Source organism: Diadema antillarum, unplaced genomic scaffold (genome assembly GCF_040938485.1).
Source record: "Diadema antillarum isolate AM-2024a unplaced genomic scaffold, OU_Dant_1.0 seq00001725_RagTag, whole genome shotgun sequence".
In the NCBI taxonomy this organism is placed as follows: Eukaryota; Metazoa; Echinodermata; class Echinoidea; order Diadematoida; family Diadematidae; genus Diadema; species Diadema antillarum.
The window spans coordinates 253,070-267,201 of NW_027272412.1; the positions used below are offsets into that span (position 1 = coordinate 253,070).

The window sequence follows — 14,132 nt, forward strand, 5'->3', positions numbered from 1 at the left end:
TCACAGATAACTCAAAATGAAAATGTTGCGGCATAAACTCATCGCATAAAAATGCCATGATGGTGACATGCTTTTAACACAATTCATAACCATAACCAAAGACATGTTTTATTAATTCCTCCTACTCTTAAACTCAATAGCTCTGTAGTGAAGTGAAAACTAAGGATGAAGAGTGTAGCACTGCTCAAAAACCAGGATATCTGCTGGAGATGATAAGGTTGAAAGAAAGTCACTGTGAGGAAAGCTGTCACACAGAATGCAACAAATCAGTCGAATGAAATTGGAAAATGAAGACGAAATATTGCAAAATTGATCCTACAGTCTTCCTGAACACAGTGAACTGCACTGCTAGAAAGGGAAAAGGTCATAAGGTCACTTACCTCTTGGACCAGCAAATCCTGGGTCTCCTTTCTCTCCTGTAACCCCAAACAGACCACCCTCACCCTTTCACACAGAAAGAAATGAAAACAGATATTTGTAATGTGAATGAAAAATACATGACAATTTTGTTGACAATCCCCACCTGCACTCAGGTGAAGTTGAGACAGATATTTTAAACCATTTAACGTTCAAGTGCACATGCTCCATTTTTTTTTTAATCAATAGTGGGATCACAAACAAGTGCAATTCTGGTTACTATCTAAGGAATGGACAAAGTAGAAAGTGTTATATTTCGATATGCTCTTGCCTTCTCCTCATTTTAGGCAAGATAGGAAATTTGAATTACATTTTTTATTATGTATTTTACATGAGCTGCAATCGGTAATGTCTTCTCGTACTATTTACACGTATTTTTGTAGTCTCATTCTATACCGAGTTCTGTTTTGTTTGCTTTGCTTCATGTGATGTTATTTGTTTTGTTTTGTCCTCAGTCTTAGTATGTTTTATTCTCTCCATGTTCCCTTGATATTATTGGTAATTTCTGTTAATTTCAATTTTGTGCTTGTTTTAATATGCTTCATTCTCTCTGTGCTCCTTTTATCATTTGATATTTTAATGTTTAAATTGCAATATGTGTATGATTTGTTTTCAAGGGTACATTCTATTTTAACAAGCCTCTGGCTTTCTCAGAACTGTACCTGCTACATTTTGGAAACAATTTATATCGAAACGATTTTTATTACTGAATAAATGTATGAATTGAATGAACTGAATCATTTATATTTCACAATCCATGTACACATATAGTTGACTAAACAGTTAACCAGAAATTTTATGAATAGAGTACAAATTTGAAATAAAAACCAAAAAAAAAAAAAGGCCTGTTAGTATATAACAAACTCGGAAAAAATGTGAGAGTTATGACAGACAGGGATAAAAAGGATCATTTTCCAAATTCAGAACTGGTCCAAGAGATACACGATATATACATATATATATATATATATATATATATATATATATATATATATATATATATACACACACACATATATATGAGGCATATTGGCAGTGAAATGCAAGCACATGCTTTGCCCTGCTACTCTTTTCCTCAACCACATTCTGTATGTGCAGGCCATACTAAATCCTATAATTGGTCCTTCTAGAATATTTGTACTCACATTTGTTTGTTTGTTTGTTTGTTTTCCTTTACTTGAAACATCTTCAGGAGAGTCATTAATAAAATGCAAACATCACACACATCCTATGTGAGTGCTGTTGTAGGTACAGCTGTGTGACATCAAGATGGTTATTCAAAAATATTCATGGGTAACTAAAGATATATAACTTAATACTGACTGCACTGTCTTTCATCCTTGTAATCAAAATTTGAAGCTTTCTTCCATTTTGATGTGATTTAAGACCAAAGCATCATTCTTTAATCAATCATTTAATTGAACATCTTAATCAGAAGACTTTGAGGGGTGTAGCCATAAAACAAAATTTGTTTGGAATTACATGTAATAAGGAAATGCATCTCTATTAAAAGTGTATTCTTGAATTAAAGAGAGTTCAGACTCAAAACATACAAGTAAGTCTCCTCATTGAACACCAACTGCATTCAACATTTCATACAGCATACACGTATGAGTACAAAAGCACACATCAAATCATGAAAGTCTCAACAGAAAACACCTTCTGAACAAAGTTGGCCACTATCTGTGAGTGGAAGAAATGAGATTTATGTTAACTTCTGGAGGTTTTGTAAAGTATTCGAACAGCATGAAACATGTCGTTAACTATGTCTCTAGACAGGTTATGCAGCGAGTGTAACACGTCACCATGGTAGAGTGATATAGAGAGGGGGAGAGAAAGAGAGAGAGGGAGAGAGATACCTACCGGGATGCCTGGATTGCCAACATCACCAAATGGTCCTGGGTCGCCCCTTGGTCCTTGCTCACCTATTTCACCCTCTGTACCCACAGAGCCAATAAAACCTGGATCCCCAAACTGTCCGGGCTCACCAGGATCTCCTATGGGGCCCTGCTCACCAATTTCACCTACTCGGCCAGTAGGACCTTTACATGGAGAGAAAATACACCAAACAAAGTAGTGGCAATTATTGGAGGAATAACATGGAAAGAGTAATACTAATAAGAGTATGAAGTTGTGTTATTGAGCAGTAGAATGACACCACAGAGACCTATTCCTATACCAACAATAGACGGTCAAGTCGAGTTATATACAATTTGTAATATATCACTGAGCTTCGAAATACATATTCTTATACCTTCCTCTGATTTCTTGCATCAACCTTGCATACACACAACTATGCACAATATGTAGCATGTAATGTTTCCTTTGGAGTAAATGGGAGTACTTGGTATCTGGAATGACACCCAATTGTCAATATTGGATCATATAGCATGTAACTTTTGTATCATGATTATGTAGTCATGTAGGAATAAACATTTCTAAGGGATTTCACTTTTGCTTTACAAGAAAAGTTATCTTTTCATGATTTAAATAGTACAAATCTAATATTAATTTTTATAATTGAAAACCCAATAGTTGTCAGTAGCTTTCCTAGGATCACTGTGAAATAAGTTGTACTATCTATTCAAAAAATTACTTTCATATAAAAAATTGCAGCTTTTGTATTTCCATTTGTGTAACCTATGTGCTTTGCACAGGAGAGCTGCATCATTATATAGACCATATTCCTATTCACTCCAACCCCCCCCCAAAAAAAAAAAAAAATAGAAAAACAGATTTAAAAAAAAATGTTCCAAATAGACAATTTATGTACTGATGTCTTTGCAGTTCTATGGTATCAGCTTACTTAAAAAGGTTGAGTGGTTTGTTTCCCTGGTTGTTGAAATGATAACTGTCACTATGTAGACCTTTCAATTAACCCTTGATGACATGGGTCAAGATGGCCCACAGAAGCTCAACTCCAGAAAACCAGCACTACAGGGTACTACAGAAATATCAGTGCACAGATGACTGGCCCTTCACTAACCTGGTATACCCTGTCTGCCTTTGGGTCCTCTTGGTCCATCAATGCCATCGATACCTGGTCTTCCCTGCACACCAGGGAATCCAGACTCTCCCTTCCCACCGGCTGGTCCTGGTGGTCCTAGGTCTCCTGTCATTCCTGAAAGGAAATGAACACCCATACATGATCAAAACCATTCAGCATGAAAAACCATCAAAACCATACTGCATGAAAAACCAGGAAACTTCATCACACAAGAAATATCCTGACACAAAAGGAATGGAATAAAAAGAAGTAGGAATAGATTCTCTCTGGATTGAATCAGAAGAATAAATAGCTCACCCATGTACTCAATAACCAATGTAGAATGACTGTATGCATATAAGACCAGCCCCTGTGAATACGCTTTGACCATGTCGTTGAAACACACGTATATGTATACAATGACCACTCGCTGGCACCAGAGGGTACAAAAACACAACAAAACAAGAACAAAATAACAACCACTGACAAGCAGTGTTGGCACAAGCAGTGATGGTTGAATGAAGACATCTACAATATGTATGTGGAGCAAAGTGTGAAAGTCAGCAGGTTGAAAATACTTTTGATGTAAACATTTCATAATATTTTTAGATTGATATATGAGGTCATATCAGTCTATATGCTTTTTTTATTTTGGTTGGTGTATGCGCATGCATGTCTACACGCAGTATGAACATGTGCATTTATCAAAGTGTATTAAAATGCACTCGGAAGTTTGAGACTGTCTCTATCAAAATGGTTGCTATATCAATCCTGTCATCAGTCTACAGACACCACATTTTATATTCGCCTTAAACAGTCTTTGTAACCATGTTTGACTGTGTGATATATATATATATATATATATATACAGGTGGGAAAAAAATAGATAAACTGACGAAAAGATGATCTATCTGATCATTATAAGTAATTTCCACATAGCAAAGAACTCGGACAGAAATGATAGAAATTGGGGAGGGGTAAAAAGAACCCACCTCGTTGTCCTATACGGCCTGGGAATCCTGGGAAGCCAGAGGATCCTGGAACTCCCTTTTCTCCCGGCAGTCCCTGCAGTCCAACAAGTCCTGGAGGACCAGAGGCTCCAGTAAAGCCAGGTGGGCCAGGGTCACCAACATCACCTACAGTGTATTTGATAGAAAGAAAGCACAAAGTATGGTCAAAAGAAGCATGATGTGTTGTTTTTCTTTTCTGTTTGGATTGGGTCAGGGGTAGGGGAGAGGAGTAAGAGAAAAGAGTGTACTCTTATCTATTACTCTGCTCTTTGATGTGCAGGCAGATATGCATACATCCTTTATACAGGTCATATCTTGTAATTTCAAAATGTGCTTGCAATCTGTACTGCAAGCATCACTTAACAAGGGTACACAATGAACATAGGCATTACAGGAAGAAGTAAAAAGAAGAAAGATCCAAAAATACAATATTCACACGCTAAATAAAAACTATAATTATAATTCCTTATTGATAGACTAATCTTATCAAGAAAATGAAATCTTTTGACATGAAGGTCTATACGTAACATGCATATCACTTTCAGTACTGTCTGACCCCTTGCATATGTTTTCATATAGCTCTATAATTCTAGCTCAACTACATACAGATTGCTGCAGAAGTACACAACTTGTCTGCTACAAAGTCTATGCTTTGAACTTCACAGTGATGAAATGATTCAAAGAATAACACATTCCTGATAAATCAGTATGTCCTATTCATTGAAGAATCAATACTTCACAATTCAAGGTAAGCAGAGTTTCAATCAGAGATAGAATCAGAGAGTTAATGCCAGTTGTCATGACACACTAAATATTATCTTAGCCACAAATCTGATCAAGATTAATGAAATGCAGAGTAACGGCATCTGCAATGTGTGGGTATTTTATATATAAGGTAAGGACAGCTCTGTGATCTCAGCTAGCAAGTGAAATGCCATTGAAAATTCCAAAGAGTTTAAATGTTACTGTTATTGATCATTTGTTCACAGTGTACAAACAAATCTGAAAAACAGGTGACAGTATCTTCTTTGAAATGTAGCCATTTTGAGATTTTCCATGAGTGAAAAAGGTGCATCCCATTTATTGATAAGTCAAAGTGTGCTGGACTTTGTGTTCTCTAACTTGTTAACCTTTCAGCAATTATATTCATTCCATTAGCTAAAGACACAATCCACACTACACATGGGTTGATTAGAATCTTGTGTTCTCTTATAAAAATGCTAAAATTGGCAATCTGCAAATTCACTTCCTCTTGTACACTGTGCTTTACAGTGACTGTACTTTGATAGAAAAAAAGAGAAATGATGTTAGAAACAAAACAAAAAAGTCAAGTTTTTATACACATCTTAATTTGCATTTAAATTCAATTGAAATAGTCTGTTTAGAAAACCTACCCTGATTGAACAAATAAATGTTACTGTAAAACTCATGCTAAATAAAGACAACCTTCAGACCAGATCTGAGTTGTGTCTCAGGGAATGTACAGTAGATGTTGATATCACCATACTGTATGGGACCCACACACCGGGAAAAATGTGAACAAGATTGAGATGGTTCAGCGACGAAGTGCATGTTACGTGACTGGAAACTTCAAATGTCACAGCAGTGTTACCATGATGCTAGACAGGTTACAATGGCCATCACTTGCTAGCAGACGACTACAAAGCCGTCTTGTAATGCTGTACTGCATCCGCTATGATCTGGTGGACATTGACTGGCAGGAACACCTTCAGAAGTCAACATCTTCTACAAGGGGGCATGATTCCCGCTTCAGAACACCATTATGCACTAATCTGGTCTACAGCTCATCCTTCTTCCCCAGACCTGCCAGAGACTGGAACCACCTGCCAGCAGACCTGGCTGACTCACCCTCCCTCAAGGCATTCAAGTCCTTCTTGAGGGAGATGTAACTGCAGCTCATATAAGAAATTTCATTTGCACTTCATGTATATAATGTTGTTAATACACTACTTGTGGAATTTGACTGATGGAGCACATATACGGCCACACATTCTAACACACTACAGTGCTCAATCTTCAAGCATGAAGCTGCACTTAACAGAAGAAGAAGAAGTATACAATATGTGTGTGTGTGTGTGTGTGTCTGACTCTGTGTGTGTGTGTGTGTGTGTGTGTGTGTGTGAAGGCGTGTTTAGACACAACATCAAACCACAAGCTAATAGATCTCTTCCTGGCATACTGCATTGATCTTACCTTGTTCGCCTGGGAAACCCAATGGACCATTCCTTCCATCTTGACCCTCAAAGCCTGGGAAGCCACTCCGCCCAGGAGGACCATCTGGCCCACGGTCTCCTCCATCACCCCTGGGTCCAAAACCACCAATTGGCCCACGCTCTCCCTTCTGACCAATCTGTCCAGGTGTTCCTGTAGGATGATAACATTACATCAGACAAAGATATTCAGAATGAAGGTAGAGGATCTACCGCCTGGTTCATGATATAATGTAGCTTTGCTACAAATTGGGATGAAATCCTTCTTTGGTTGAAATAAACACACATCATGATAGCACAGTTATGTTTGTTTCATATAATGTTAATTGATTCAAGGGAGTGCAGACAACACACAATAACACACTCTCAGAGTAGTGATTTAAAAATGCAATTCAACATCATGTTTAAGCTGGTTTTTAGAAAGAATCAGGGAAGAAGTTTCATCATAGCACACAAAAATATGGAAGTTACAAATATCTAAAGTGTCACATTTTCAAGTTACAGAACAGTATGCAATATAGTTATGCCAATCTAATGGCACAGTGATATTCTTATCTCCTAAGTCTCTACTGACCTGAACATCACTCTTCACTAATTTCCTTTTAACATGAAATTAATGAGAATGAACTGAAGTCACATAATATGAAGTCTTATAATAATCTAGAAACTATATGTAAATTTGTAAGCCAGTGGTGACTGGCAAAATGTGTCAAATAAAAACTCAACAACTCAACAGACTGTCCTACCTTTAAGTCCAGGCCTTCCAGGTGGTCCTGGGAGACCAGATTGACCATCTGGTCCCACAGTAGTTTCACCTATCGGTCCTGTGGGTCCAGGTTGCCCAAATCTTCCAGGTTCTCCACGCTCTCCTTGCCGTCCCTCAAAGCCGTTAAATCCATCACGGCCTACATATATGCACACACACAAAGTACACAATTACGGTTAGTGCCCCATCACTGATGCTCTCTGGTGTGGTGTGATCAGTACACAAATGTACATTATAGAATAACCCCAGAGTGCTCCTTTTTAAAGTTGTAAACTGTAGGAGTACCCTGAGTTAACAGTTATAAGGGTGCTTGGTTTGCACGATCAGAAAAAAAAATTATAACATCAGGCACCTCTGAAAGTGCCATATTTCACCAGCAGTAGGCTGCAGTTTATACTATTCAAATGTTTTTTATCTAACTTATACCAGTTGTGGAACTTATCATTTCCCAGACTGTTCCAATTGGTCTTGAAAAGACTTTCTTATCTTCAGGTTGATCTTCTTTCTTTTCTTTGCCAGAGGAAACAGTGCTGGAGCCCTTCCAAGCAATGGGCGTAAAAACAACTGTCCAACAAACGATACACATACATATATTGTATGTATATCATCAATGTTTCTGACAGAGCCCAAAAATTAACTGTTGGTTCTTTTATGTGCTTATATCTTTGATGATCTTAATAGGTCCTTTTTCCTTATTTATCTACATATTACTCCATACATCTACATTGTACATGCTTAATAGAAAGATCACATAATTGTGCATTAAGGAAATATGTTTACCACTTTTATCCTTTAATATCCTTATGTTTTGTAGAGGCAGAAGGAAACATATTCAATAAGGAAAGCAAACGGAGACTGCAGACCTCTGCCAAGCAGCTCATTTCTACCCAATAAACACGTGCTGAAAATCGTCCAATTTCCCATATAGAATCCTTTTGTTTACGTCATCAGCTTCCAGCTTTGTGGTGCATCGTTGAGCAGAGCATGTGCTTTACAGCGCATCTGCAAACCTCAAATACCTGCAGCTTGAACTCCCAAGTTCATTGACCTTATCTCTTAATCGTTAAGAAACCATAATATCCATAATAAATTCCCAGATCACTACCAGAATTTGATCATCTGTTCCTTGTGTCATTACAAACTTTGCTTGCAAGTTTCATTCAAATTAGTTAACAGCTCCTTGAGTTATTTTGCACACAGACAAACAAACAAACAAACCAACACCGCTAAAAACATAACCTCCTCCACTGGCAGAGGTACTACGGATAAGTTTAATGTTTATATGGAATGGAAACACTAAAGATTAGAATATTCAGCATGAGTTATCAGACAATCAAGTTCTATTTAGAGTCTAATTGTTTGCCTTTATTGTGACTCAAGCATTCATGGAAATTGAAATGTAGAAACAACAGTCATCTACAGGAGGGAATAGGGGGTTGATCCTAGTTACTTTACCTGCAAAGCCAGGTGACCCTTGCTCTCCTTTGCTCCCAGCAGCTCCGTTCGCACCAGGCGGTCCCTGTGGGCCAGCAGTCCCAGAGATGCCATCTTGTCCAAAATCTCCCGGAGGTCCAGTCTGTCCTTTGGGTCCGTTTAGGCCATCGAAACCTGGACCGCCAGGCTGTCCCGGAGCGCCGATACGGCCAGCTTGCCCTTTGTCTCCACGGATTCCAGGGAATCCTAGAAACATGTAGCACCACATAGAATAGATAAAGGAGAGTGACAGAGAGGGTGATGATCCTTTGCTTGCTTTGTTTCCTGATAGGGATGTCATGCTGCAGTGCTCTTTGTGTTAGGTTTGCTCACCTTTCCATACCCTCATGGCTTAGACGGACTTCAATGATTTCACTGAAGTGTGAAATTTACTGCTAGAAGCTTTGACATATGACAGACCAAATACACTATTTATTGTACAATACAGAGATATCATTTTTCTGTTCCATTTTGTGACTGGTATAGTCAGAGTACATGTATGTGTTATCTTTCAACTCTTCCTGTATGCAGATATTCCTGCTGCTTTTGTGCAAAGTAAGCACAGTGCAAATAAGTTGCTTCTCAGAGCCATCCTGGCCACTGCATTACAATAACCTGTCCTGAAAACATCAAAACATCACACAATATTAAATGGGTTAGTCAAATACCGGTTAGTGATTGGCTAAACACAGTCAGGTGATGGAGGCACATTGGTTATGTTCGCCCATGGGCAGAACATTTTTGTAATGTTCTCCAATGGGAAAACATTTTCACGTAACAAATGACAAACGATACCAAACGATTGAACGATCACATTTTTCATGCAGTCAATAAGGATAAATTTGCCTATTCCATACAATGTGAAAAAGCAGATATGACTAACCCATATAACATAACAGATGATGACTTTTGTTGTTGGGAACCTCCCTAAACAGCATTTCAAACTCTTCGGGTGGAACATTTCGGGTGGAAGTTTCATTCAAATCCGTTAACAGCTATTTGAGTAATTTTGCACACAGACAAACAAACAAACAAACCAACATCGCTAAAAACATAACCTCCTCCCCTGGCAGAGGTGCAGTTATATAGGACATATATATATATATATATATATATATATATATATATATATATATATATATATATATATATATATATATGTGTGTGTGTGTGTGTGTGTGTGTGTGTGTGTGTGTGTGTGTGTGTGTGTGTGTGTATATATACACTGTATATAACATTTTCAATAAGCTATTAGACAGATAGTACTTAAGATAGATCTATAGGATAATATGGCATCATTAAATACACCTTTCAGGTCCATTGCCTTTGACATTTATGCAAAATGGGTTAAAAATGTATTTACTTCACACACAGGATTCTTCTTTTGTGTGTGTGTTGTTTTGATTTGGTTTCAGTATGGCATGGATGCATGAAATCATGTTTTGAAAGAGTGATGGTACTGAAAATGGATTTCAACACACAAACCTTTTGGTCCAAACACAGCCCTGCCTACAAAGCCAGGATCTCCAGGCTGTCCAGGAAACCCTGGGAAGCCAGGTCCTCCCCTCATGCCTCGCTCTCCTTCAAAGCCTTGGGGTCCTGGGAATCCTTCTCTGCCAGGTGGACCTACATCGCCCTGAATACCTGGCCGATTTTCATCTGGGTCAGGTAGAAACATGGCTGCAGGTGGGAAATGCAATGTGAGAAAGTCGTATCAGTTGCAATGTCAACCAACTGCTTTGTTAGCCCAAAACTTCTCGATACACTACACAGACACCAAATATAATGTGGTAGACTGTGGCACATAAAGTTTGTGATCATGAAATATCTACTTTCAATTTGTGATACATTTTCAAATGTGAATCTTTTGACAGCACATTGTGCAGTTAGTGCATATGGCAGTTGATGAACCATACATTGTAGAGATGTACCAAGAATAGAGCAGGGAGGCTCCAATCAGGGCAGAGTTTACTTACGTGGAAATCCCTTTGGCCCTGGCCTGCCTGGTTCACCATCATCACCGTCATCACCCTGGATGCCCTTCAGGCCACGGAAACCGACTGACCGGGCCCCCTTTTCACCCTGAGGGCCTTGTGGGCCCTGGGTACCAGGAAGACCTTGCATACCTTTAGCCCCTTCTTCTCCCGGGTCACCCTGATGAAAAAATAAAAGAATGAATACATGTATATACAGGAAAACAGGTGTATGTCAAATCTACACGTTTTTTCAAGCACAAGTCACAAACATCTCTTTGAGCTGGTTTCAGCACGACAGTAGTTACATCATTATAATGTCTACTGTAACAATGCAGGCAGTGAGAGCAGGAGAAAAATCAAAACATTCTCCATTTCTGTACTCTCTTGTTTCCTTTCAGGAAGTACACATTTTTTTCTTTTCTCTCTTGGGTGAATTTTAAACTTGGGTGTGAAAGTAAAACAAATATAAAGAACTAGAAATGTCGCAACGGCGACTGATGCCTCCGCCATAATGCATGATTCTCCCAATAGGTGTATGGTACAATGTCTTCACAATGTGTGATGACAGTTTCACATAACTGGCAAAAATATCGAAATAACAGGTTTGTCAGAAATATCTTGAATGTTCACTTTCCACGAACTGGGTTTGCTATAAATGTCTATTAAAGAGTGCAGGTACACATATTTGGGGAATTGAAAATTTTTACTTGACTTCTGACCGACCTTATTATAAGTTTATGCATTGAGTATAATTTTCAAGGTATGAAGAAAGAGTGTAATTACAGTACAAAATATATATATTTTTTCATATAAACCTGACCTTTGACCCTTAACCTTTGACCTTTGACCTTCTGGCTGAAAATTTCCAAGAGAATCTCTATTAAGTAATACATGTACATATATATTAAATTTTAAAACTAATAATGCTATCATTGCATATACTAGTATATGAGGGAAATAGTAACATTTTAAGGAGTTGACCTTGACCTTTGACCCCCTGACTATTGACCCATGACCCCTTAATTACCTAGATAATCCCTGCCAGTCAGTACATGCATATGTACCAAGTTCCATGAAGATACATTGAACCATTTGCGAGAAAAGTGATATTGCAACATTTTCACCTAACCTTTGACCTTTTGACCTTTTGACCTTTGACCTTATGACATGAAACTCTCTCTGGAGAATCTTTACGCAGTAGTACATGTCTACACTAAGTTTCAAGAAAATAACTGCGGGCATTGCATAGATATGGGGAAATAGCAACATTTTTAGCATTTGACCTTGACCTTTTGACCTTTGACCTCTTGTCAATGTCACTAAAATCTACTCAACTAATTTTCCCATCATACATCATCCTTGGGCCAAGTTTGGTGAAAGCTGCTTCATCCAGTTTTGAGTTATCACGTAAACAGATAAATTTTAGGATTTGACCTTGATCTTTGACCTTTGACCTCTGTCCAATTTCACTGAAAAACTAATCAAGTAATTGTCTTATCATACATCATCCTCCAACAAAGTTTGGTGAAATTTGCTCCATCCAGTCTTGAGTTATCGCGTAAACGGATACAATTTCATGATTTGACCTTGACCTTTGACCTTTAGCCGATTTCACCCAAAATCTAATCAAATTATTGCCCCATCATACTTCATACTTGGACCAAGTTTGGTAAAATTCCAGTATATATTACTCAAGTTATCGCGTAAACGAAAGCGGACGGACGTACGTACGGACGTACATACGGACGTTCGTACGGACGTACGGACGGACGGACGGACAACCCGAAAACATAATGCCTCCGGCACCACTTCGTGGCGGAGGCATAAAAATGCATCATGAACACCATAGCCACACCTACTGTGGAGTATACCTATGGATTTTGTTGTTTGAGAGATAATTCTTGATGGGTTCAAATAAATTGAATTCTTGCATCGAGTTAACTTGACACAAGAATTTCACTAATTTCAATAAATTTGCACTACCCTCTGCATGCTACATATAAGGATTGGAACCAGAACTAGCAGTCGGGCACAGGCTTGGTGCTCTAGTAGATAAGACACCTGTCCACTGATCAAGAGGTCATTGGTTTGAATCCAGTCTGAGTATGTATGCCAATCACTTTTTATCTTGGCTACTACTAGAACACAGATTAATTCTGTGCTAATTTATGTCTATGTAGGGCAATTTGTCAGTCAGTTGCAATTTAATTCATAATCAGGTTTTTGGCTGTGATTGTTTTCTCTGCCAATTAACCCTATTCCCACCAGGGGGGAGGGCATTTTGGCCCCCCCCCCCCTCGACGTTTTGCGTGATTATTCCGCAACGTGTGATGCTCTCGCCGTGACATTTTATGACTTTTTCTTTCAAGTATCGCGAAACTTTTGAGACCAAATTTGTCGCTCTCGGGCATACCATTTTGAAGCCACGCCCCTTTGAGAAAAATTCGTCGACCCAAAAATTGCTCAAAAACATGATTTTGTGTACAAATCCAATGAAAATTGTGTTTTTGCAATTAATTCACATAATAATAAATATTTTTACTTTCAATGGCTGATAATGATTTATTTTAGCCTGATTGTGCTTTAAAAAGTTTCTGCGACAAATTTTGACGAAAAAAATGAGAAAAACAAAAAGTAAAAAACAAGGAAATACATAAGAAATTCAATAAACAATAAAATACATAAGAAATAATTATGAATCTTAATTTTTGCTTCAATATTATTGTTGAGGATGTTGAAAAGAATATATTTACAAAAAATTAGAAGTCTTGGAGCTTTATTTTTTGATTTATAGGCAAAAAATTATTTTTGCATAAATTAGCATAAATTAATTAATATAAAATACATTAATTAAGTTTTGAAAAATCTAACTATACAGTCTTGTAGATTACATTGGCCTCTACCTCACTGCAAATTTTCACGAGGATCGCGCGATCCACGACTGAGATCTGAAGGGGGGGCCAAAAAGGCCCCCCCCCCCCCCCCCCCCCGGGATTAGGGTTAATCCCTTGTACGCATAGGCACTTCAAATATGACAAGTACTTTCATTCATACCCCATTCATATTCCCCCCATTCAATCTTATTAACTTAGAAAGCCTGCTCTGGCATAACAGTGCTTCAGTTCAACAGATAGGTCACATTGACACAATATTCAAGGGTTCTATATGGGTTTTAAGAATCCCTTTAACAGACTCCTATGCAAGTTGCACTAAAAAAAAAAAAAAAAAGAGAGAGAGAGAGAGAGAGAGAGAAGTGAATACTTCTACATGTAT

The 14,132-nt window shown here is 38.0% G+C and overlaps 1 protein-coding gene across 1 annotated transcript in view; it reads right to left on the minus strand.

The window, feature by feature from the left end:
- LOC139711884 (uncharacterized) overlaps nt 1-14,132 on the minus strand; it is a 103,091-nt gene that overhangs the window by 18,010 nt on the left and 70,949 nt on the right. The window contains exons 21-29 of the mRNA XM_071623733.1: nt 10,860-11,037; nt 10,369-10,563; nt 8,866-9,090; nt 7,391-7,549; nt 6,628-6,798; nt 4,396-4,539; nt 3,404-3,538; nt 2,281-2,459; nt 381-444 (exon numbers count right to left, since the gene is read on the minus strand). Coding sequence (XP_071479834.1) covers nt 381-444; nt 2,281-2,459; nt 3,404-3,538; nt 4,396-4,539; nt 6,628-6,798; nt 7,391-7,549; nt 8,866-9,090; nt 10,369-10,563; nt 10,860-11,037 — 1,450 coding nt within the window. The remainder of the gene's footprint in view (nt 1-380; nt 445-2,280; nt 2,460-3,403; nt 3,539-4,395; nt 4,540-6,627; nt 6,799-7,390; nt 7,550-8,865; nt 9,091-10,368; nt 10,564-10,859; nt 11,038-14,132) is intronic.